At 43.6% G+C, this 26,727-nt stretch overlaps 1 protein-coding gene across 1 annotated transcript in view; it reads right to left on the bottom strand.

Moving 5' to 3' along the window:
- Positions 1 to 26,727, bottom strand: part of KIAA1549 (KIAA1549 ortholog) — a 112,971-nt gene that overhangs the window by 47,076 nt on the left and 39,168 nt on the right. Inside the window, exons 2-7 of the mRNA XM_035127547.3 lie at positions 7,322 to 10,018; positions 5,909 to 5,997; positions 3,895 to 4,072; positions 2,850 to 2,980; positions 2,228 to 2,411; positions 575 to 634 (exon numbers count right to left, since the gene is read on the bottom strand). Of these exons, the coding sequence (XP_034983438.2) occupies positions 575 to 634; positions 2,228 to 2,411; positions 2,850 to 2,980; positions 3,895 to 4,072; positions 5,909 to 5,997; positions 7,322 to 10,018 (3,339 nt within the window). The remainder of the gene's footprint in view (positions 1 to 574; positions 635 to 2,227; positions 2,412 to 2,849; positions 2,981 to 3,894; positions 4,073 to 5,908; positions 5,998 to 7,321; positions 10,019 to 26,727) is intronic.

Below are 26,727 nucleotides of genomic sequence, written 5' to 3'. Positions count from 1 at the left end.
ACCGCTGCGGAACGGATCGCCTTCGTAAGTCGAGGTACCACTGTATACAAAGAGAAGAATGGCAATTCATATTCTTGTATCTTGGAAACTAGGGTCTCCTCAAAGGCCTAGTAGAGGGAGAAGACACCCCACCCCACCCCCAGCAGAACTCTGCGCTGTCATCTCCAAGCAGCCCAAACCTTTCTGCCTTAGACTGGAGTTCTCCACATCAATAGCTTCAGTTCTTCGCTGGTTCTCAGATGCCCTTCCTGGGTCACCCCCAGGGCCACAGGAACCACCTGTGCTGCCTCTGTTCACTCTGGTTAAGTTCCCCATGGGGCGGGGCCTTGGGGGGGGCTTTTGAGGGCACTTTGTGAGGATGGGGGTTAATCTGCTCCTTACCATGCAAAACCACAGCCACCATTTTTAAAATGTAAAGGAACTTTAATGATGGGTTCTTTATCTTATCTGGCTAAGACCTTCCAACAGTTTGACTTCACCCCCAGATGGCATGTGCCTCCGTTGTCTCCCGAGACAGATGGATGCCAAACAGAGGTTATCAGTTGAAACTATTTAGTCTTACAATTGTACTTACCTGTTCTTACCCAGGAAGATTTCATCAAGTGAGTTGTGTTCAACTGAGGGTAGTAAACAGCTGGAGGGGAGAAACAAGGGGAACGGGTGGAGAAACATGTATTAAAAAGACCCAGAAATCTAACAGACTGGAATCAAGGGGCTATTTTTTAAAATTCATACTGAGACACTCAAATAAATTGGCCAAGGTCCTGGGGAAAGTCAATTGGCCAAGATAATAATCACTGCCAGCTCTACATTCTGACCATTAAACTAAATTAATTAAATTCCCACAGAGCTATTATATGCTTGCATAATGGGAGGAGGGGAAGGAAGCTAAAGCACAAAATTGGAAAGCTTGTTATTTTATTTGCAAAGTGGTGAAGTCTCCTGCTTAGATATACACAGTGGCAACCCTAAAGCACCACTTTTGGGAATAAGGTATCTCAAGGCAATAGAAAAGCAGCAGCAACAACAACAAATCTTATGTTCTTCTTTGCACAAAACGAGAACTGCTTCTGCTTCTAAACGTAAATTTCTACAACGGAATAATTTACTCTTTATTCCTTTCCTTCCGAAATGAAACCTCGCTGTTCTATTCCCCAGAGCAGGGCCCCAGCAAACTTGAAGGCTGTGGAGTCTCGGTGAATTTACAGGCAAACTAGACCCGATTGTGGGAGCCCCACGGCTGCTTTTTCTCCTGCTGTTTTTTAAAGAGTTTAATAGCGCCCAGAAGGCTGAATCCCCGAGCACTTCCAAGCGGCAGTTCACTGTGGGCTCAGGGCTACTCGTTTTCAGACTTTTTTTTTTGCTTAACATCCACACAAAGTTCGAAGTCAAACAAAATACCAGCTCACACTTTTAATTAGTTCAACCCTGATTTCCCCTTACTGAGAGAAAATCCAGTAAGGAAAAAAAATAACCTTTTATACATCTGCAGTCACAACTGGCACTGGAAGCTCCTTAGTGCATTTGTTGTTTTTTTTTAGTTGATGTGACATGTGTGGTGACTTTTCAAGGAGTGTCCTTCCTACTTCCATTTACTTCTCACATGAGCAGATTTGCACAAGTCATGTGCATTGCTTAGTGCACTGAGTGGAGGTCGGAGTGGGGGCGTACATGTGTGCCAGGCTTTCTGCAAATTAAGACAATTCCTCTCTCCAAGCCTCCTTCAAGTGACCTTCAGCTTCAGCTTAAAACACCTCAAAATCATGTTGGTAATGGAGGAAAGGAAAGGAGCATCTTGTCGCTGTTTTCTCAATCCTCCTCAAGAGTCTCCTCCAGCAGGAAGCCCCTTGGAACCTCTTTTCTCCCCCAATATTTCTGATGCTTAATTTACTAGAAAGATCAGCACGTGCACACACACACACACACACACACACACACACACACACACAGCACTAAGCAGCCCCAGTTAGTTTTAACTATTAAAGATCTTGTGCAATTCTGCCATATCAGAATTGTGCAATCAGAATTTTCATCAGTTTAATCCTGTAAACTAAGGGGGAGGGACTGATGGGAAGATAATGCCTCCTTATTGGACATGGTCCTTATGGGAACCATGACGCTGGAGATGATAACAATAACAACAACAACAATAATAAACATGTTACAAGAAATAAGCAATAAAGGTCAACAGGAAAACAAGATTTTGCTGTTTTATGTGAATACTCACGTTCTGCAATCTGTTGCACGGGGAAGCCCATGTAGAAACTGAACTCCACCACAGAGAGGTTCCTCAGCAGCTCACTGACTTCGGACCCGTTCAAGAATCTGTGTTTCTCTTGGATGGCAAAAACAATTTGCACAGGGCCCTGTCGAAACACTGCTCTAGATTTACCCAGGGTTATATTCAGTATCTGAAAAGACCGGGCAAGAGAAAGCAAAAAGCAAAAAACAAAACATTAGCCCTGCTCCTCTTTTTCTGACCCACCATTCTAAAAATACAATAATCACAAAGGACATAAGTTAAACAAAAGTTAATGGAATTTTCTGTCTGGCTGAGATGGGGTTACTCTGACACAACATACCTATAGCTGCTTGATATACTTCTGGATTCTAGCGCAGTGATTTTTCCAAAAGGGGTATTCAGAATTTTCTTTTCTTACTGTCTAGGCAGATTTATAGAGTATCTACTTTGTCTAAATATTCTGTTTGCTAGTTTAGTGCAATGGCTAAAAACCCGGTGTGTGACATCAGAAAGGCACCAGCTCAAGTCATGGTTCTGCCATGAACAGCCATTCATCTGCTGGGAATAACTGCAATAATAACAAGCAACATCACAGTCGTCATCTTACCTGGACACTGAAGTTGGAAATACCCTGGTGATGTTTTCTCACCTCCCCAAATGCAATTGTCAGCCCTTTTTCAATGTGCTGGCTGAAGTTACAGAACCTAACGTCAACACTTTGAGGCACAAACTGAAGCACTAGGAGGAGAAAACAAATATTTGTGTTACTAGATTTAAGGTTAGCTTGAGAATTACAGGATACTCCAGTGCCCACCCCCATCCCAAACAGTCACAGACACAAATTCTGTTCCTACCCACAAAAAAACTCATGCCAAGTTCAAGGAACCTTCTTGACTCCCATCTGTACCATATATTTTCTTGATAATTTATTATGCTATACAGTACCTGAATGATGGAATACTTTGACGCTGTTTTTGTACACTTTCCTTTGCTTTTGGCCATTGTTTATCCTTCTGCTCTTATTTATCAACACTAAACCCTCTCTTTACACCGCCAAGTGCTCAAAGTACTTCTCCACACAGTGCATATTTAAAACTATAGAATTTGCTACCACAAGAGGAATGGGTGGCCATCAACTCGGATGGCTTTAAAAGAGGATTAGACAAATTCATGGAGCATAAGGCGATCAGTGGCTACAAGCTACGATGGCAATGTACTGTGTTCAGTGCTGTGAAGGTGAAAAGGAGAATGTCTAAGGTAGGCTTCCTCAACCTCGGCCCTCCAGATGTTTTTGGCCTACAACTCCCATAATCCCTAGCTAGCAGGACCAGTAGCCAGGGATGATGGGAATTGTAGTCTCAAAACATCTGGAGGGCCGAGGTTGAGGAAGCCTGGTCTAAGGGGTGGGGCTGGCCAGATATCAAGGGAGGGGATTGGCTAAGGGATGGAGCTGACGGGTAGGCGGAATTGGCGAGTGAAGTGAGTACGAACACTGGCCCCTAGTAGCATGAGAGATATAACACACACACCAAACCATATAACTTGAGGAAAGAGCCCATGTTTGTCCCACAACAGATCTCGGATCAATAATGCCAAGTGATTCTTTTCTTGTGTGCAGTGCAAAAGCACAAGGGTGATACAGATCAGCTTACCAGTTTGCACCTGGAACTTGCGGTCTGGAACAGGGAAAGAAGGTTGTAGCGATGAGATGAGAGGTATCTGCCCGCGTAGAAGGCTGCTGTCCACAAGAGCATTGATGACAGCAATTGCCGTGTAAACAAAAGGACCCGAGGTCACCAGAAATGAGAATTTGGGAGAAAATCTATGAACCTATTAAAAAGAAAGGGGGGGGAATTAAAATCCCAAAAATCCCAGAAGGAGCATTATTTATTGCGCTGCAAAACAGAAAGATTGTATAGGGGTGAGTGTGCTGTTCAGCACCAAGGAGGTTACACAGGAGGGGTCATATCTTCTGTCCTGCATACCTAAATGTACAGGGCTGGATCAAAACCAAGTCAGTTGCTCTTAAATCCTGCTGCAATTAATGGGACTGAAGTCAGAACTAATTTCATATTGATTTCAACAGAACCTAAGTGCAATGGGACCACAGTATTTTGGCACTGTGATAAAGGAATGGAATCAACTGCAGATTCAAGGGCTGAAGCCTCCTTGTAATCGCCTTTCTTTAATTTCTACCTCCTCCTTGGCAGGATCTAACCCAGTCCCCACAGTTCTATCGCAATCTACCCCCCTACCCCCACAAAGTTCAGTGATAGAGCACATGCTTTACATGCAAAAGGTCCCAGGTTCAATTTCTGGTATATCCAGATGGGGTTGGAAAAGACTCTGATCTAAAAACTTGGAATGAGGGGCTGCCCATCAGTAGAGACAATACTGAGTGCTGACCAATGATGTGATTCAGTATAAGGCAGCCCATTACGTTCCTAAACACACAACCACATGAAATTCACCCAACTAACATGACTGCGTGGGTGGTGCTAATAATCTCTTATTGTTGACATCTCTCTTTGTGCAAACTCAATCCAAGCTTGGTCATAGTCATAATTAAGACCTTTGTAGGGCTAAAAGGTGTGAACCCCCTTTCACTGCCAGAAGATGTTGCATTGAAAGCGTTATCACTTTACATTATCATCATCATCATCATCTCTTGTATTGGTGTTGAGCCCTGAATGTTAAATTACAACCACACACCTCAGTTTTCTGAAGTGTACTTTGCCACGGTGCTGCATTTAAGAGAACTACCCCCGGGACAACACATCATAAAAATGAAACATCTGTGAGCAGTAAATGCAAGATGTAAGGAAAGCAAACCCTGGAACGCACATTATTTACCTGTGGTTTCCCTGTTCATAAACCTGTTTATGTGCAGAGCCTTACAGTAAAGTCAAATCTGTTAGCAGGGAGCAGGTTTCACACTAGGGAATGCATTTCCAGGATCTCTGACAACAATTCATTAGTGTAGGTTATTAAGCTGCACAGCAGTTAACCTTGGCAGTATTCCATCACAAGGCATGGGTCTTTTTTCTTGAGGGAGTTGAGAACACCCCAGACATAAATGTTGCAGTTTGGAAATAAAGCTGCCCTCCCAAGATGGCGAGCATGCAATGGTGTCGTCCAATCGCAACAGAAACAGGACTAAGTGCACAGAAATAGGTCCTCTCTTTTTTAGCATTATAAGGGATTGCCAGGAGATGAACCTATGTTTGGAAGGTTCTGTGGATTATTCTCAAAAGAAGCAGGCCTATCATGGCCCAGAGATCAATTTTTAATCACAGTTTGCAGTGTAAATGAATTGGAAATTGCTTATACTTTAGAAAACCACCATATTAATAATATTGTGACCTAGTGAGACAAATGGATTGAAGGCCTTGCCCTGGGACTTCTTGGACGAGAAAATGAGGAAGGTGCATGCCAATTATTCCGTATATCAATGCATCACAACCACAGCATTACACGGGCACCGCAGAATGATGCAACAGCACTAACGCTGAGGAACAAGATACCAGTTAAGTGGATGATATATCCAGTTACACCCATACCTCTCAAGTGTTCCTGTGATGCTGTATAATGAAACAAATTATCTGAATAATTAAACAAATTATTAATAGCAGCCACGCAGCACACTGTGGGTTTGATATTGCTTACCTCCAGTTCAACAAGCCTCCTAAATTCAGCTCTCAGGATTTCTTTGATGGATTCGCTGATGTTTCCTACTATAGGTTTCCGAGCTAGAACTAGAAATTTGAATCAATGAATATATATATTATTTGTTTAAACCATGCGCATACAGATCTAAAAAAAAGTGATTGCAAAGAACTACAGGGAGCTGGAGTTTATTTCCACCCTTATCCATATTTCATTTTCAGTCAGAAACGCTAATAGGTATTTTGAAACATAGCATCCCATCAATCCTGCATAAATAAGAAGCATAAATAAGCATAAATAACACCTGTGGGTTGTTGTTTTTTTTAAAAAAAAAGTTCAAAAATTGTGGTTTACCCTAGGCACAAGATAAGGATGCAGTTTTGAGAATTATGCAGCACTGTTAGTGGTCAAAAACATTGCATTGTCTTCAGCAATCTACCTGATGTGCTCACATAACATGCTTCTGGCTTTCCCAGGAAGCAGACACCAGCCGCAGCCTCTAAGCAGGCTTTTAAGGGAATCCCTCACTATTTGGCCTTCCTGGCAGGTAACCCTGCGATTATCAAGTGGTACTGCAACAAAATGTCCACTGAGCATGCCCAGTCCTGACTGAATCATTTTTGGTGTTCTGCCCACCCACCCTCAATATTTTTTTCCTTGAATGTTTTTTTTAAAAAACTTCTGCAAACCTGGTGATTCTCCCAAGCATGCCAGTAATTCCCTGCTGTTTTCAGTTGGTGTCATTTTGGCTATATAAACAAAGCTCCTCCATGCCTGAGCATCAGAAATATAGGGAACAATGAAGGACAGCCACCCAATCACAGGCTCCGTCTGCACTATGCATTTGGAGCAGTATCGTACCACTTCAAACAATCATGGATTCCCACCAAGAATCCTGGGAGCTGTAGTTTGTTAAGGGTGCTGAGCGTTGTTAGGAGACCCCTTTCGCCTCGTAGAGCTTCAATTCCCATTGTTCCCTGGGAAAGAGGAACTGATTTTTAAACCACTCTGGGAATTGCAGCTCTGTGAGGGGATTAGGCAGCCTCCTAACAGCTCTCAGCACCCTGAACAAAGTTCCCAAGATTCTTGGCGGCAGCGGTTAAGGATGCTGGGAGTTATAGTCCAGCAACATCTGGAAGGTCACTACAGTCTACCTACTTGCACCACTCCTGGCCCGAGACAGAAAACATTAGTATTCCATAAAGAATTAAACTGAAAGGCAGCGTATGAAATATTTTAAATGAATAATATTAGTATTGCTGTGCAAAATAAACAGTATATGACATTCGCAACCTGGAAGGACAGAAGTAGTTCACTTTCCTTGAGCAAAATGGCATGAATTTGTGGATTTTAAGGAACAACTTTTAATAACACAAGAACAACAACAGATCTGGGTAGGGTGGGAAGTCTTACCGGCTTTCACTATATATTTATCAGGGACTGTGATGTCACAAACATAGGGCCGTCTGGTTGCTGGAATGGTAGCTGGAATGGTTGCCACTGTAACTTCTGGAGTTGTGACCAGAGCAGAAGTGGTAGGTGCTGCAGAAGAGCTTGGTGTACTGCTGGTAGTTGTCAAAAGGCCTATTGTGCTGCTAGAGGTGGTGGCAGTAGAGATTGTCATGCTGGTAAACTCAGTTACACTAGTAGTTCTTGTTGGAGCTCCAGATTCAACAGAGGTCATCACAGATGGAGGCATCACAGTAGGTGCAGATGAAGACACCATGGCCACTGATTCAGTAGCGGAAGCGGCAACACTGCTCACATCCGTAGCCAACGGTGGCATATAAGGGGTAGTTCTAAAAAACATTGTGGTCTCAGTTGCCTCAGTAAATGAAGAAACCGAGGCGAGGTTAGCAGTAGCACCAGCATCCTCAACAGTAGTTGTGGTAATAGTAGATAAAAGGGATGAGGATGTCAAGATGGGGGTTGCCTGCAACGAGGTGAACCATGAGGTCGCATGCATTTCATCCTCCAATATATTGCTGGTGAAAACAGGCTCTGGGACAGAAGTGGGAAGCACCAGTGTAGGGACGGTTGCATCAATAGCTATGGGTGATGACTCAAACTGAGAGGTAGCTTGTGTGGAAGGTGAGGTAAAATAAAATTCAGATTCCATCACTAAGATTGATGTTGGTTCCAGTAACATAGAGCTCGTATAGAGACTTGATGATGGCACAGTTGTCGAACTATGTGTGACTGAAACGGAAGATGAGTTCAAATTAAAAAATGAAGAAGTCTGGGATGCCTCTATGCTTGTGATGTCAACAGCTGGGAGCTCAGCTGAACCCCAGCTAGAAGAACTGTCGAGAAACACAGATGACGGAAGGAATGTCGGCGAAACATGAGGTAAAGATGTTGTCAAATCACTTGGCATTATCAAGAAAGATGTGGCTCTAGCAGATGACAAATGTGAGAAGCCATTTGGCTCAGAGGGAAAAGGTGTTAATGGAAGGCTGGATGGAATGTCTGATCTATTTACAACGGGCTCTTCTGTGGGAAAACCCAGGAGTGTTTTGCTAAGGAAAACGGTAGATTCTGATGGCATTAATTCGGATATTTCCAAACTTGAGTTCCTGATTGTCATGGTTGGTGTGTTCACATTTTCGGTGAAGGCAGATTCAAGGGGAACCGTGGCAAGGAGAGAGGATAGTTCTACAGCACTAGACATAACCATTTCAGTTACAGAGTAGGGAAAGCTGACAGGAACACTCTCCGAGGATGTTATTTCAGAAGACCGGCCATAGGAAGGGAAAACTGATGTAAATATTATGTTTTTAAGGCTAATGTCCACAGCATTTGACATGGAGATTTCTGTAAACCTTGAAGAGAATGAAACAACAGGTCTTGAGGGGAAAGTAGTATCGAAGACTTCAGGAGGAGGCTCTTGCAGGTCATAAAAGTCACTAACTATGGATGTAAGTGGCGCAATACCTTTTACCTCAGAGGCCGTGAATGACGGTGTCTCAACATAATCACCTGAGCCCACATCATTTTCTGAAGGTGCCACTGAGAAGACTGGCTCTGAGAGAACTGAGGTGAAGTCACAGTAAGAACATGAAGCATATGGTCTAGTGGAAGGCACTGGGCTTGCAACGTCACTGAAGAACTCAACTTGAGTTTGTTTCTCTGAACCGTCAGGCAAAACTGATGCTGTACTTCTGGATAATTGAAAGGAAAGCTCGCGTGTAAACAATTCCTCATTAAAAGAACTACTGGAGACAGTCAAAAGTGAGGCTGGGGAAGCAGGGGGAGAAACGAAAGGAAGCGGAACTGAAAACATATCAGTCCCCGTGTTAGTTAACAAAACAGGAATTTCATTCAAAACGTTCAGGACAGACGAGCTTCTTAGAGTTCCTGTAACACTACTGCTATTAATACTATAGCGAGCTTCAGTGTGTGTGTCAGTACTTGTCAAAACATCTGGCAGGAAGAAGGATGACCCTTTCGCAGTAGTATCCAAAAGCAAAAATGCTGAGGATTGCGCAGAAAACAGCAAACTCTCTCCTCCTTTTCCAACCATTGCATCCACTGCCTCAGATGCAACAGAACTTAAGTACGTAGAGGACATCAGCAAGTCTCTGCTCGGAGTCAGAGTTACACCTGCCATGTCAAAAGGCTCTGAAGAGGGCAGAGGAACGTGAGGGACAGAGGCAGCCCTTTGCAATGTTGTTTGCAGTGTTTCCAGGTAGTCCAGTGAAGAGATGGCAGGTAATGAAGGCGCCAAAAGCAAAGTTTGCAAGGATTCTTTTGTTGCTTTCACTGGGAAGGAACCTGAATGATAGTCCTCTGTAAAGGATTTCAATGAAGGGGTTTGTTGTGCATTTGGAAAGGAGCTGATCAATCCATCATTACTTAAGACTGCTTCGTTGCTTGTTACCAAAGTATCCAACAGTGGTACATTTTGTCCAGCTGAGGCTCTGCTTGTTCCTTCTTGGTCCGATGAGGTCACCTCAGGAGAGGTAACAGGTGACGGCAACCCCTCAGGAAACACACTATTTGCCTTGGGACCCGTTGTGCTTTTTGTTAAGGCTTCGTGAGTCATGCTGCCCATGGTGCTTTGACTCGGCAAAAGAGAAGAAATATTCTGCTGTTCCAAATATATGTCATCTATTAAAAAAAGGAAGGAAGGCAAAGGTAAGTTATTCACGTTAAGCAAAATTACTATTAATACACTGACATGTCAAAATGCAAAAATCAGTGCAGAGGACATTCCTGGGCTTTCTTTGTGAAATAGCCAGGAGATATAACAAATAAAATAAAATAAAATAAGAATGGGTAGAGTGTTTGACCGCAATACCGCTTATCCATGGGTTGTGTTTTAAAGTGCTTTAAAACTTTTTATTTCTGTAAACTGTATTGTGAATGCTTTCCCTTTTTAGCCTTACCCATATATTTTACTGAAGACTCAGCCTAACAGCAAGTGGATCAGATTGCCATAAGATTTTATATCACCTTAGTAGACTTTGCCACAGTCCAGATGTGAACACTAGTCAACAATCATTTATTCAAAAGCCAAAGTATTCCAAGTGCTGGAGGATATGAATGCAAGAACACTTCACATTTATGAAAAGGCAACTCATAAAGCTAGGAAAACAGAAAGCAACCATGTAGTACATACTCAACTGTTGTAAAGAACTGCACTTCACACTTCACAATTGTAGCTTTTACTTGGGGCATTTTTTGCTTTTTGGCATTTAGCTGTATACGGTAATGAAGGAGCCATGTGTGGCAGCAGGAATAAGCCAATAGCACTTGCAAACATTAATTTCAAACACTCTTTGATTTGATTACCTTGCTAATTATTTTAAACTACGTAGGTCCTTATATACCAAGGATGTGGGATTTGTAGCCCTCAAGTTGTTATCAGATTCCATCTCCCATCATTCCTGAGCAGTGGCCATGATGTGGCTAAAGAGCGGCAAGTTCCACACCCCTGGACTCACCCCAAGCAAGAGTGCCTTCAGGCAATTCTCTGGGATAAAGCTAGTCTTCCCGTTGGGACTAAACTTTCAAGATACACATTCTTTTTTCCCCTTTTTTTTCTTTTTTTGGTTAGGTATTCTGACTATAAATGAAGTTGATGCATGCCCATTTTAGGTTCATGGTCTGACTGTATCTTGGGTTCCCTAGAACAAAGCACTAAATTGGTGAGCCACTGAACTGCTGGTTGCAGCATCTACATAGGCAAGAGGTTGGGAACCTGTGGCCCTTCAGACGTTGTTTGACTACAACCCCCATTATCCCTGACCAAAGGTCATGCTGGTTGGGGATGGTACTTGGAGCCAAATAGCTTCAGAAGGGCCACAGGTCCCCTAGCCCCTGGCCTACACAGAGTACAAGACCCCAGCCTGATCACTGGACTCTCCTGGACAGGCAAGAGCATGTGGGCTTCCTTTTTCAGGCTTACCCAAGCAACAAGACCTTCCCAAACTCTATGTTATTCTGGTATCTTTTGGTTGTTTTTTTGGGCCTGACCTTTGTCTTGCTCTGTGTCCTGGTTTGTCCTTTAGCCCTGACTTGCTCTCCTGACTTGGAGCATTAACCCCCCCCCCATTCAGGGGCGTACCCAGGATCAAAACTAGGGGGGGGGCAAGCCATGGTCATTCAGGGGCAGGGCCAAGACACGGGAGGGGAGGGGCCACAAAGTGGGAATGTGGGCGGGGCTACGGAGCCCAGGTGAAACTGACCTTTTTTTAGGGAGCTGACACCACGCTTACACATTATCTCTGCTTGGGAAAATAAAACAGGAAACATAAACAAACCTTAGTCAGTAAAGCATGAGACTCTTAATGTTGTGGTTTCAAGCCCCATGTTGGGCAAAATATTCCTGCATTGCAGGGGGTTGGACTAGATGATCCTGGTGGTTCCCTTCCAACTATGTGAATGATTCTGTTGTATCTGAAGGGCTGTTCACAGGAAAGATAGAGCAAACTTGTTTTGGGAGAGATGCTTGTGCTGTGATTCCTGCACTGGAGGGGGTTGGTCTAGAGGACCCTCGGGGGTCCCTTCCAACCATCTAGTTCTGTGATCCTATGATTTAAATACTCCAAGAAATATACAAACAGGCTTCTCTGTGGCAGTCACTGGAAAGGGCTCCAGGGGCGGCCATCCCACAGAAAGTTTGGTATGTGCCCTGCCAAACCACCCTCTAGCCCAAGCCCCATTCACCAGGTGAGACCTGGTGAGCTGAAGGAGTGCTCTGCAGTGGCAATGGGGCTGCCCAGGAGAGCTTGGCTGGGGATCTATCTATACCTATCTATAGGGCTGATTCATTTTATCTTAGGTAGGATTTAAAGATTAATAAACTGCCAGTGATCAAATCAAACCCAGCTCCTAATTTTAACCCCTCACCCCTCCTGGGAAGAAGAGAAATAAGAAGGGGGGGCAGGTGGAGAAGGTCATATGCAGATCTTCAGACATATTTTCTCTCCAGCAAAGACTTGATACGTGGGGTGCCTTCTGTTCTTACAAAACTTGATTCCCCCCCCCCACTTTAAAATGTACAAAAAGTTAAAATGCTGAAATAGATTGAATTTCACATCCACTTAATTGGATATTCCCTGGTTCTAGTATTATGAGAAGGATAAAAATCTCTCATTCCCACCCCCAATTACTTGCCTTTTTTCTAAAAGTTATAATGCCCCAGGTTTTGTAACATTTCCTCATAGGGGAATTGCTCCAACCCCTGGATCATATTGGTCACTCCCCCGCCCCGCCAATAATGTGCTTTGCTGCCATAGCAATAAGTATGCTCTCATAGACCCAACCTTCAGCAACATAGCCTTTCAGTTTTGTTCCGTGTACATGCTGTCAATTACTACCTGATAAACTGCAAATATGGTACTCACAGGTACATGATCCACTGAGTCAACCATTCATCCTATTATTTAATGTAAACTGCTTAGCTGCTTGTTTATAGTTGCTTTATACTAAGTCAATTGGTCAGTCTTGTTTAGTATTGTCTACACTGACTGGCAGCAGCTTTCCAGAGTTTCTGACTCTACCTGGACATGCCTGCAACTGAACCGTCCTAGGGCAATGCAAGGCAGTTGATCTATACTGAGCTACAGCCCAGAAAGCATAAACCTGGAACCAGAGGAGCACTTAAGAAAGGACAATAACAGTTTGCTATAATTTGGCAAGATTTGGATACCTAAACCAGCTCAAGAGAGGGGCTTGCATTTCTTTGAGGTGAAGAACTGAAATACACAGGTTCTTCCTTTGAAACAAAAGAATGTCAGGGATTTGCAAGATGCAAATTAAATCCCTGCCCCCAGGCAAATCTACTTGGGGTGTGAATTGGATTTGAGCTCACAGCTCCTTCTTTATGTGGCTGTTGAGCTCAAACGAACAACAATGGGCTGGGCACAGGAGGAGCTGCTGCAAAAAAGATATTTTAAAAAGCAAAACTTTTGAGGCCATTTATCATACAGTAATAATTTTCACAATTTGCCAGACCAAAGTGAACTAAAAAGGAGGGTTGAAGAAGGAAGGAAGAGCTTGCAGGAAAACCTCCTTCAGTTTGACAGCGAGTCAGGGAGGGAGAGGAACAGCTTTGCTGAGGCTGCTGCTCACAACTCCAGCCGCTGCCTTGCCGGGTGGGGAGGGGGAGGGGAAGCCACTTTGCTGGGAGGGAAGGAGCCCCGCTGGGGCTGCGAGATAGGGAAGGAGCCGAAGGGAGAACAGCAGCTTTGCCGAGGCTGCTTCTCCCGACTCGAGCCGCTGCCTTGCCCGACAGTCAGGCGGGGAGGGAGGGGCAGGAGCTGCTTTTCAGGGAGCTGGTCGGCAAGCTGCCGTGTCGGGTGTTTATTTTATTTTTATTTTATTGCTTCTAGAGGGGGGCAGGAGCCCTAACCTGCCGGGTGCTGGGTACGCCCCTGCCCCCATTCCAATCTCTTGGAACAACTCCTGCCTCCTGGTCATTTCAAACTGCTGACCATCGCTCAGCCCTGATAAGACTTGAGTAGAGAATGGATGTACTGTAGCTGACTGAACCACAATATACGAATGTAGGAGAGTAGCAAAACTCTCTTCTGAACAACCTACTGGGCTAATTAAAATAGAATTTCCCCTTATATCCTAGTAACCTAGTTATCCACAGGGAAGCTTTTTGCTGACATCAAGCCTTAACTATTGTGACACAGGCAAAAGAAACCACCACCACCATCACCTTTCACTACTCTTCAAATTGTTCAAGTCAACACAGTTTTTGGTACCAATTATCCAGTCTCCCTAAACATTAAATGTCAGGATCTTGTAAAATAAAAATAAAATAAGCACCCTAGAGCTTCAAGGTTTGTTCAGGCTGAAATCCTATATGCACTTGTTTGAAAATAAGCAATTGGGCCTACTTCTAGGTAAACTATTTATTTATTTATTATTACATTTATATCCCAACACGCACAGCACTGCGCCACATATGAATATAAACAAATTTAATTCAGATAGCAGTGAGGGTTTAAAGGAAGTCCACTTCAAAGGAAATGCCTGCCTGCTTCACAATGCAAAAACCTGCACACAACCAATGTATGGATTAAAAAAATCTGGTCTAAATTTGACTCTTAGTATTCTCAATCCCGACTATTTGTTTTCACAAAATCATGTGCACCAGGGCAAGGGCATGACTAATATAACATCTAGTTTGGCCCTTAAATGCTATTTGGGAGGCTGCTAGAATGAAGAAGCAACAGATAAGAAGAGGCATCCCCAAACTGCGGCCCTCCAGATGTTTTGGCCTACAACTCCCATGATCCCTAGCTAACAGGACCAATGGTCAGGGATGATGGGAACTGTAGTCCAAAACATCTGGAGGGCCGAAGTTTGGGGATGCCTGGATAAGAATGAAATGCTGAAGTTAAGTGTGCACCTTTAGGTCACAAACAGCTTCATAAGGAATGAAACAGGTTTTAATGTCAAAAAGTACATAGAGTTTGTTTCAAAAAGGTCATGACGTCTCATTTTAATCAGCCTGCCAGTTTCCCTTGTTCCCTTTATGCTAAAAATGACATGCAAAAGGAAAATGCAGTTTTTCTTTTCTCATCATTTTCCAGGAAAAGACATTTGCCTGGAGCAGAAGCTTCTTATTTGGCCTGAATTTGGCCTAATGCATTAAAAAGCTCAGGCTTGATCACCGCTGTCATAGTGTTCTACTTGCAAACAACCCATCCATATTGATCTCTCATCTGATGCTTCAACACACTGGGCTGGTCGCATCACTTGCATAAGAAGGCTGAACTCCTGACTGTTCAACAGAGTTTGCATCCTGGACTCGGGTAATGAAATCGGTCCTCAGAACTCCAAATCCCCCTTTCTTTCATACAGTAGCTGCCAAAGAAAACACTGCTTTCTTTTTATGTAAAAAGAAAAAAAAAGAAAGGTTATATTTTGAGAAGCTAGCTTTTCCGAATAACTTTTTCAATAGGTGTGAGTTGAAATTTTATAATGGACAAAACTGTAAAATGGGCGCTTGCCAGTGCTGAAGAGTTTAACAAACAGAGAAAGTGAAGCGCTCTGCCCCACCTGAACCTGGCTTTGCATGAAAAGAAGAGTGACAAGAGAAAATTGCTGGGAATAGATCAGGCAACCTCATTTTTTTTGTGGAGAAGAATGCTAATGAGGCCTCAGCAGAGAGATGCTTTAGAGCCAGCCAGGAGCAGTGAAGAGGTTGCAGCCTTCTCCTTGTTAGCCTTGGGGAACATGTTCTTGTTATGACAGATGGCTATTAGGCATGTGAAATATAATAGCCTCTTATTCATCCCAGTGATGAGAAAGGGGATGGGCAGAGTATCATGTGAATGCTTTCAACTATATGCACTCTTTGATGCTTTCAGAAATGCTCCCTTTTACTGGTTGCAGCCTATCCTTTACACTGCATTGCTTCTACCATCTCCAATATGACCTTGGGGTTTAGGGTTTCCTGCAGCAACATTTCAATTATTTACCTGGCATGTAACAGAACTCTGCTATATCGGAAAATTATTCTCCTTCGACAAATGCAAAGCAGTGACCCTTCCTCCTTCCCAATACTTTTCCGGATTAGAGTAAAATAAACGGCTGGGAGAGCTGGGGAAGCAATTAAATGCATCCATTTCCCATTCCCACACAAAGATTTGCTAAAGGACTAAACCAATGCCAAATCTGAAAATATGGGGCATTCTTCAAGGGAAAAGGTTGGTTATACAGCTATAAAAGAATAAGCATAGGCACCGTAATACTTCAGGTGATTTTTACACCTAGCCTTGAATTGTCTGATAGGCAGCTGCCCTCTCAGGTCTCAGGCAGAGGTCTTTGACATGACCAGATGTTAGATCCTTCTAACTCAGGCATAGGCAAACTCTGGCCCTCCAGATGTTTGGGACTACAATTCCCATCATCCCTAGCTAACAGGACCAGTGGTCAGGGATGATGGGAATTGTAGTCCCAAACATCTGGAGGGCCGGACTTTGCCTATGCCTGTTCTAACTGGAGGTGCCACGGATTGAACATAAAACCTTCTACCTGGACCCTCTCCTGTTCTATTTCCCACCAGAATTAAAAGTGCTGATACTGGATTAGAACTTGATTACTGAAGAGACCACCTCCTTTCACATGAACCTGTCCTATATTAACATATGCCTCACAGGTTCTTCATCAGGTGCACCTGCCATGAGAAGGGAGGTGCGTGGAAACAGGACCTTTTCTGAGGTGGCACCCTGGCTTTCAAACTCTCTCCACAGAAAATGGAGCTTTGTTTTTAACTCTTGTTGTCACCAACTTTTTTTATTCAAAAGTGGGTCCCAGGGCCAGTAGGGGAGTACCCAGAACAAATTTTGGGGTGGTATAGGGGAAGGGGAAGAGGAAAACATTCAGCCACACAAAGAAAAGTCCTTGCACTGATAGAACTTTCTCTCTAGAGCTATGTTGCATACAACCTGATGTGATTAGTTCAACCATACATTCTTTGGCTAACTTACAATAAGCTTTGCAGACTGGGGGGGGGGGATGGTTATCCAAATGCTTCCCAGAAAAATAGTAGATACCTCATATATCTCCCCACCCCATGCTAATTTTCCAAAGGCAGGTTGCTTTCAAGCCATTAAAGGGGCTGGAGCCTCAGATCCATTTAGCAGTAATGCTTCAGCTCTGCAGAGGCTGAATCTCCCATGGCGCCCTGATAAACACACCCATTAAAAAAAGATGATGAATGGTGGAAGAGTGGGTAATTTGGCACTCCTGCCATAATGTGTCCCAGACTATTAATTTTTTTTTGCGTTTTTACACATTCAAGTTCTGCGGTTACCCTTAATGGACATTCTGCGCTAAAAGGTTTCCATCGGCATGCAGAGAAAATTCTTAGAAACTCTGACCATCTATTGATTGCCCCCCCCCAAAAAAACAGGATCCAGTAGAGTTAAGTTCCTGACAGGGCTATTTATTCCATTTCTGTTGCAAGCTTGACTGTGAAAAAAGAAGGAGAAAGGCATGCACCACCCTATTAACTCTTAAAAAACAACAACAAAACACTCTCATTGTAGAGACAATTATGCTGCATCTCCCACAGCACCATTTTTTTCTCAGTTTCCAACCCCCTCTCCAAATACATCAATAATGAATTCTGATAAATCTGTGCAAATTTTGAACCCAGGACTCGGTATTCATTACATTAGACTGGCTTGCGTGCTGCTAGGCTTGGGTTCAAAGAATGCTGCACATCCATACAGCTCACTGGGTGACCCTACAACCAATCAGCTATCATGGGCAGGCCATTGGCTGGTAATTTGAGGTGAGCAAGCACTTGTGGGACCAGTGTGTTGTCAGGACCGAAGAGCAAATCAGAACTCAGGAGGCAAGACCAAGCTGCAAGCCAGAAGTCAGTGTCAAAGACACCATGCCTACAGCGATTCTTAACTAGGACTGGAAGGCCTCAGACATTCCTTCTTGTTCAATAGGATCCAATAGCCAATCAAGATACGGTATGAGGTCAGTCGAGGGCCAAAGTACAGAGGTCACCCAGGGACAGGAGTTCACCCAGGGACAGGAGCCAATGGGGCCAGCGGAGCAGGGGGAGAGCTGGCCGGAATACGAACTGGAAGGTGGGACTGGCTACCAGCGTGCAAGGGGAAGAGGTGGTGGCCGAAGGTACTGCAGCAGGAGAGGTGTCGGGGATTGAGGAATTGAGGCGGCTGCTCAGCAGCTCGGGGGGGGGGGAGAAGGTTCTGTACCCGCCCCCTCGCCTGAGGTCCGCAGACGGGAAAAGCGTCAGGAGCAAAGGAGGCGACGAGGGGGGCCGAGGTTCCTATGCTGGTGGAAGTTGAGACGCGCGCCAGTTCCAGATCCTGATTCGGAATAGACAGTCATGATTTCATTGCGCTCTGACCTGTACATATGTATATAGTATTAAGCTCTGTAAAACTACCACGGAGTTTGGCAGCCTTTGTCGTGTGAAGCCGACACATGGTAGGAATTTTGAGAAGAACTGGGTGGGTAAAAGAGGGTCAATTCTAAGTGATCAATAGACTACAAAGGCACAGACAATAACATCAACATTAAACCCAGCTAACCTGAGGAAAGTTTGGTTTTCCATCCCTTGCGTCTTAATTCCATTCTCTGCTATGTCCCCGATCGTTTGAAGAGGACTTCTTAATAATCTAAAGACTATTCAGATGTTGCAACACTTCATCAAAAGTCAGGTTCCCCTTCCCCAACCCCCGTGTTTTATCTGTTTCACTATTAACAGGCACAAAATTGCTACAAGTTGCCAGAGGAAAACAAATCCATTTTTTTAACTCAATGAACGGCACTGTCTGTGGTTATTTGCAGTAATACATAAGCATGCTTAACAAGAGTGAAGATAGAAGAACATTGGATTTAAAATGTCAGTGCTAAAGCAAGAGAATATTTTCATTTATCAATCTAAGAATTTTCATGTTGGTTAAGGAAGAGCCATGTAATTGTCACTTAGCTGGAAAAGCTACTACAAATTCACTGCACTTTAAAACATTTCAGTTTAGGTAAGTTATTAAAAAGTTGTCATATGAAAAGCAAGTATTTTGCAAGCTAATTCTCATTGTTAGTAGCACTGAGAGCTATCATAGGATAAGGTAGCTGCCCCCCCTTAAAATAAGCAATAAATGCTCTACTTAAAAAACACACAGAGATGAACTGAATTGGGAGTCTGGTTCAGAAAAGTTTATGCCATAATTAGGAATAGAAATATATGTTACCGGTAATTTCAGTTCCCTTAGCTCTCCACATTTTTGCAATTCACAATCAATTCCCTTAGAATTGAGCTATCTGTACTGTTCAATTTATTTAAAAAGTGGGTGGGAAGATTGATAGGATACAGTATCACATCATCCCTCCTTTTGTGACTGTGATTGTACTGTATTTAGATATTATTATTTATACAGCACCCTCACTGCACATGACACTTTAAAGAAACAAAAATGAAAAAACACTCCCTGTTTTATTACTGTAAAAGTGAGGGAACGTAATGGAATGGCAACAAGGGTATTACAAAAATAATATGATTTTCCTTGTGTACACATACATTTGTGCACATACCAAAGGGTTGTATCCAATATTAGTCCTACTTAGAGTAGATTCATTAAAATTAATGGCTATGACTCATTCAATCAATTCATTTCAATGGCTCTACTCTAAGAAGAACTAACAACCCAAATACTTAACTTTAGAAAATGTTTCCAGGTCACAGCATTCTTTTGTCACTACAAATTTTATTTTAAGTTAAATTGCTGGCCATACATTCACAAAGGCAACCTGATGCTGTCTGCATGGATGGTTACCTGAACATCTATCAATACACGGTTGAGCATTATAATGTACACTTAGACATAATCTTGAGACAATACTGATTCAATGGGTAGTTCAATTAAGCAGTCATTGTGATTGATTGCAACATTGCCCCAGAGCAGCCAAGTTCTTCCTTTTTGCCAAAGTCCTTTGAAAACTCATTCATAAAAATGTCTATCTATTCATCCAGTTCTGCAGTATGCTTTTAAGTCATTCATAATTTACTTACAGGGCATAACATTGATTGGTCATTAATATTTAGCTGCACAAAGATCTGTCAGGTGAAGTTTTTATAACCCAAATAGTTCTGACATTAAATCACAGAGCTCTAAGTAGGCTCATAACACACAATCTCCCTTTAGCCATACCTTCGTGATCCACCATCCCACATGTAACTCAGTAGGAATTTATTTAGCTCCTTGTAAATGGTATTTCTAATTAATTATGCACTTTCCCAAAAATTATTGGGTATTCATTAACACGGACCAACATTTAACATGCAAATGAAGTGACCAGAGAGATATCAACAGGCAACAATTTCTGTGATCATGTTATCACAATGTACGCTTCTTCTAGACACCACATTCCTAGATAGAGCTGGGAGTGTTTGTGTATGTGTGAACTGGCCCCTAAGCAGGGCTCTGGTTTTTGTGGGCTCTCTGCACAGGATGCCCATAGACCATCACTGCCCCCCGACTGCAGGTCCCTTTCTCAATTCACCCTCCCAAATTGCATGTCCTCCTATCAACCAAACTAAGGCTTCAAGAGAGATTGGAGCATAAGAAAATTGTTCCTTCCACCTCACCCTCACCATGGGAGACTGGAACTTGTCCATAACACCCCGAGGCAAGTTCCCATTTCCCACTGGGAAAGATCCCGGAAAGGAGGACAAGAGCAGGAAATCTCCCAAGTTTCTTTCTCAAAGTGGTAAATGGATGATCACCTCAGGTTGAAGGGAGTCCAGCAGCAGTGGACTCAACTGTCCTGAAGTCCAAGAAAGGAAATTTTGCTAGCATATGGGTCCTCTGCTTGCCTGATAGTCTCCACTGGTGTTTAACCATGTCCTTTCTTGATATTGGTCCAACCACTAGGATATTTAGATAAACAAGTTTCTCCTCTATATCCTGGATATTAGAAATTACCCATGTTTCAGAACAGGTTACAAGCCATTTGCCCCATTTGGCAACAGCTACAACTTAGTGTTCATTTTCTACGCCAAAAAGAAATAGCATCCATAACAGCTTGAAAAGAAAATGACCTGTATGTTTTTCTGAGGAGAGACTTCAGAAAATGCAAAATTGCTACCAGGGTACAAAGGATATTCCCCTCCACAGCTGCAGGTCAGCCTTAAAATATTGCCATCAGGAGCCTGTCATTACAAAATCAGGATTGAATTATACATTAAAATTCTCTCTCTTTTGGAAGGCATAAACAATATAGTGGGGGTGGAGGGAAAAATCCCACCCACTCACCCACAGCAGGCGGTATGAATTTTACATTCTTAGACTGAAGACTGTGGCAGGCCTTTATTTACTAGTATCCAATTTCTAATAAATAGAGCAAGTACTGTTTGTGGCTTTGACTCCTGGGAGACCCTTCACAGTATTTGCTCAGACCATCACATCATTTCCTGGCAACCGAAAACCAAGAGGAGAGAGCGGCCTGCCTTTTTCTTTCTACCCACACAACTAGTTTTGTGATTTCACAATAATGCTTCGGTATTAGTAAAGACTGTAGAGCTTTCACTTCACAGATGGTTCAATTTATGGCTTTGTTCACCGTGAGGACACAGCCTCAGTCGCCTGGCATACTGTGTGCTCTGATACACGTAGAAATGCAGCAGATTTTCAACTTGCAGAGCGTGGGTAGGAAAAGTAAAGTTGAAGGAGAACAGTTATTATTCGGCGGCAGAAATCCCCCCTTTAAAAAGAAAATACTTGGGAGTTATTCTGCAACTAAGTAGGTTGTGTAGTAACTAAACTACATTATTAAAAGAGTCTGGAAACATTAAAGCAATTCAACCGAACCAAGCCACACTACACTAGAAAAAAAAGTGCAGGCAAAATTTTGATGCTTTTTAAAAAGAAGCTTTTAAACTGTCCTAATGTTCTTTTCTAATCTGTTTGGCTTTCTCTTGCCATGGCCTGGCGACAACTGGTGTCTCGTGTGAATGTGCTGTAGATACAGACTGACTATGACAGATATTCCTAACCAAGGAGGCCTATGCAGAGAAAAGGTCTCTATCGCAGTGTCTCACATCTGTAAAATGAATGTGTGGGGTTTTTAAAAGAATGCTTTATAAAGGTTTGATTCTTCAATATACAGTTGTACCTTGGATCTCAAACGCCTTGGCTCCCGAACAAACCGGCTCCTGGACGATCGAAACCCAGGAGTGAGTGTTCCGGTTTTCGAACGATTTTCAGAAGCCGAACATCCAACACGGCTTCCACAGCTTCTGATTGGCTGCAGGACACTCCTGCAGCCAATTGGAAGCCGCGCCTTGGTTTTCGAACGGTTCCGGGAGTCGAACGGACTCCCGGAACGCATTCTGTTTGCGAACCAAGGTACGACTGTACCTGATCAAGGGAAGTAATAGTCCCACTCTATTTTGTCTTGGTCACCTGCAGTACTGTGTCCAATTCTGGGCTCCACAATTTAAGGAGGATACTAACAAGCTGGAATGTGTGCAGAGGTGAGTGACCAAGTTGTTTAGCCTTGTAAAGAGGAGACTGAGAGAAGAGATGATGGCCATCTTCACATATCTAAAGGGCCATCAAATGGAGCAAGCTTGTTTTCTCCCACTCCAGAGGCTAGGACCCCCTGGTATACCTTCCAACTCTACAATTCTATGATTCTGTACTACATGTAGCTGAATGCAAGTGGTTGACCAAATCTGGCTTTGATCCGAACCCAGAAAGTTCAGAAGACCCAGATTCCAAACTGGAAAAACTTTCCGGTTTTCAAACTTCCTCTCTGAAGAACTCAAAATTGCTCTAGAATAAGCTACCCCACCCCCCAGAGACCTCCACACCCAAGTTATTGTAAGCAATCAGAGAGCGGAAGGGAAGGGGGGGGAATGCCCTGCTACTGTTCTCATCTAACTGCAGAAAAAGGTAATGGGGGAAGGAAGATAAGGGAGTATTCTCAGCCCTGGGGAGTAGCAGAAACAGCTTTGGGGTTGGTGGAAGGGTGATGGGGCAAAACCTTCTGAGTGCTTAGTTTACCTCAGGAAATTTCAAGGCTTCCCCCAAACCGTGGTAAGCAAGAAACAAGAAGCGGCAAACTGAGGAGAGCCTTAGAGTATTTGCCCATCACTAGAGACAGACATTATGGTTTTTTTCACAGGTCCAAAGGAGGTTTTCACCAAGAGCACAATGTGTACATGGACACTACAGTTGTCCTCTGGTAAAGCAAGTTTCAAAGAGTTTCTGTGCTATTTCGAAAGCCTTCAAATTTGACAGAGGTGACAGTGGGTCAACAGGAATGTCTGCATGCACCATGGGAAATGGCGCCTCTCTCAAAACACTTTATAAAACAATTGCCTGCCTTCAGCCTTAATTGGCCTCTCCCATCTGTACCCACGGCATCAAGGGCTAATCAACAGTGCCAAACTCTCACAGGGTTCACAACATTTGAGCATGCTCAGTCGAGTTTGAAGCCAAGTGCTGACATCACAGTGCTGGCAAATCCCTGTTTTTCAGAATGGTTCATGACTCACAATGCCTTTTCTGCCTTAAGCCTCCCTTCCCCTCCCCACTGCCCAATAAATTCCCAGTGCTTGAAGTTTGTTTCAAGTCTTGATTCAACTGTCTTTATCCAGACAACAGACTTCAGTTACTGGCATTCATTATGACATAGATGTCTGAAAGTAATCGCAGTTTTCATGCATAATATCTTATGCTGTGGCCGCTCAGCGCTTTTAACCTTGCACACCATTGCTCAGAATGCAGGCAGCAAGACGAAGGAATAATTAGGGCTTCCCCAGATTACTAATTCTGGAGGAAATAAGCGCTTAGCACTGCTTCCTCAGCCTATGTCTGTCTGTCTTTCTCTCTCACACACACACACAAACAATATTCTCCCCCTGCCCCCGCTCATTTGATTCAAACCAAGTATCCATTTCCGAACGCATAGACGGCTTTGGGGAAAGCTCCAATTACATATCACTGGGTCAATGCAGTGCAACGCAATGCACTCACCGTACTACCAGAACGCAAGCCGTCTAGTTTTTAACAAGAATATTATTGTGATAGGGTTCTTCCCTCTACAGAGCCAATGCGTGATTGCTTCAAAGACAGGGTGAAAAGGCTGCAGCACTGAACAACTACATAACATTTTATTCCAGGGGTGCTTTAGCCATGATTACCTATGGTAGGGTGCAGTGGTGTACAGGGCCGGTGCATCCATTCAGGCGAACTAGGCAGCTGCCTAGAGCGCCAGAATTTAGAGGCGCTGGCCAGCCTGCCCGCCGCCCCCCACCGCTGAGCGGCTTCAGGCCGCTCTACAGCTGACAGGCGCAGTGGAGGCGGCCCCAGGCTCGCACTTCCCCTGGAGGCGCACGGGAGGGAGCGCGAGCCTGAGGCCACCTCCTGCGCCTGTCAGCTGTAGAGCGGCTTCAGGCCTCTATCCCGAGGCGCACGCGCGCCTCTGGAGAGCGGCCTGAATCCGCTCTACAGGCTACAGCTGACAGGCACAGCGAGGTGGCCCCAGGCGCGCGGGAGCGGGAGCCTGGGACCACCTCCCCGCGCCTCTCAACTTTTTTTATTTTATTTTTTATTTTTTCTATTTTCTATTTTTATTTTTTTCTATTTATTATTTTTATTTTTTCTATTTATTATTTTTATTTTTTATGTTTACTTGGGGGGGGCAGAAGGTGATCTTGCCTAGGGTGCAAAAAACCCCTAGCACCGGCCCTGGTGGTGTAGCATGGGGAGGGTCACGGGGCAGTTGCCCAGGGTGCAAAATTGTTAGGGGGTGCAAAATTTCAACACCCGGTGCTGCCTCAATACAGCTGTGTGCTTCCGTTGCTGGGCTCCGTTGAAAACGGCTTCTCCATGTGAACCAGGAAGTGACCTCTCCAGACAACGGAACAACTCTTCTTATCTTTGCAGATGCGATTTTCTGGGTGATGTGGATGCCATTGCGTGCACATGCATACTCTGCCTGTTTCCCTCCTTCCCCCCACCCCCTCCGCGTAGCCCTGGACACTGGCAACCCATGCTACGTCACTAGTAGGGTGGTGCTCTCCATACATTTCTGACTACTAGTCTCATCAGTCCTAGCTTGTCTAGCTTGGCCATGAGTTGCCAAACGTGTAAGTGATTCTCTGCAGGAACCCTTGGGGAAATGCAGCACACCTGATTCTTAAACCAGCAGTTTGCGCTATGACTAGGGAAAAAAGCCGGCAGTCTCCCAACATGTGAAACAACAAGTTGATCCCAGCAAAACAGTACAAAAAAGGGTGACCTCTGACCAACGGATTATTTGGCAAAGTTATTTTACTTCCAACTTAAAAGCTATGACTAAGCTGCTTAGTCATAAGCAACACACAGGCAAGTCTTGTGGTTTGAGCACTTTCCCCATCTGTAAAATCAGTTCATCTCATTAAAGAATTACACATGAGCAAAAAGAAAGGAAAAGGCTTTGTCAAGCTAGGCAGTAAAATAAGATTAACATGCTCTTGACCCATCTAAATAATAGGGAACACCCTCCAACAGCAGCTGAGAGAGGTTTGCTTTTAAACATTTCACGTGAAGATGGTTGTTAAGTCATTATTATTTAACACCTGTTAGTCAGTGCAAGCCTAGCCTAAGCTACTTGCTTTGGCTGGAATTATACAATTGGGAAAGGCTGTCTTTGGCTGTCCATTCAGCTCATCAAACATGTAACAGAAATAACAACCATAAACCTTGGAATATTGAGGCCAGGCGAACTCAAAGGCAACATACCATGGAAACCTCTTAATACTTCTCCCTGTGTGGAGAAAACGGAAATCTGCAAGGAGCAGACACACCATGTAATAGACTGCTTGTGCATATAAGGCCACGGTCAGTCTTCAATCTTGGTGTGAAATAATGATGCCCAAAAAACAAGCAGAAATATTTAAAATATTTTAAAGCTAAACATATTAAACCTAAAGTCCTCTCCTCTTTTGAAGCTGCACTTACATTCTCACCAGTGGTGGTTATGGCTGATAGAGACAAGAGAAAGGTCATTTTCCATAATGGCATCCAGGATGTGGAAGGGTGGGAATGAGCTCCCTGGGCCCGCGCCTCTGATCCCTTCATTGTTAGCTTTTAAGAGGGCATTAAAAGCTGAGCAGACATTCTTTAGTTAAGGGATGGGGGGCACTGTAGTGTTTAAAGACCCTGGAACCTGCACTTGTCTCCTCTTTTTATTGCATTATGCTGGTACTGCTTTGGATTTTGAATAGTTCTACCATTGTGTTGTAGAACCGTTGTGTTTTCTTTAGCAGCTCAAACAAACCACATCCCAGTTAGAAACAGAAACAGTGAAGAAGAAAACAACAACCCACACATCTAAGATATAAATGTCTCTTTGCTTTCATTAGCGAGGAATGATGATATATTAAATTGTCAAATATATTTTGAATTTAATTTATAAGTTGTTTTAAGTCACCTTGAGCCTGTTTTGCAGAGAAAGATGGGGTATAACTTTATATCAATAGTAAATACAGTACATAAAAGCCACGTAAGAGAGAGCCAAATAACTCAGTTATCTCTCATTTTGACTTCTGTGCTGTAAGTCAGTCACCACCAAGCCGGGAGAATATTGATTAAATTCCTCAGCCTTTGGGTCACCTTTTAAAAAGAACTACCATTGTAACTTGTTTGATTAACATAACTGTTATCTAGTGCAGCCTAGGAACATTTTCAAAATATTTGGTCAGAGCTAGCTCAGTTTCTAAAAACCAGCGAGATAACAAAAACAAAAAACCTGACAGTTTCTAAGCAGTTGTGCTGATCACTAAGAAGAAACACAGCATAAGTGAGGCAGCTCCTTTA

Source organism: Zootoca vivipara, chromosome 9, assembly GCF_965207765.1.
Source record: "Zootoca vivipara chromosome 9, rZooViv2.hap1.1, whole genome shotgun sequence".
Taxonomy (NCBI): Eukaryota; Metazoa; Chordata; class Lepidosauria; order Squamata; family Lacertidae; genus Zootoca; species Zootoca vivipara.
This window is presented reverse-complemented; position numbering and strand designations above follow the sequence as displayed.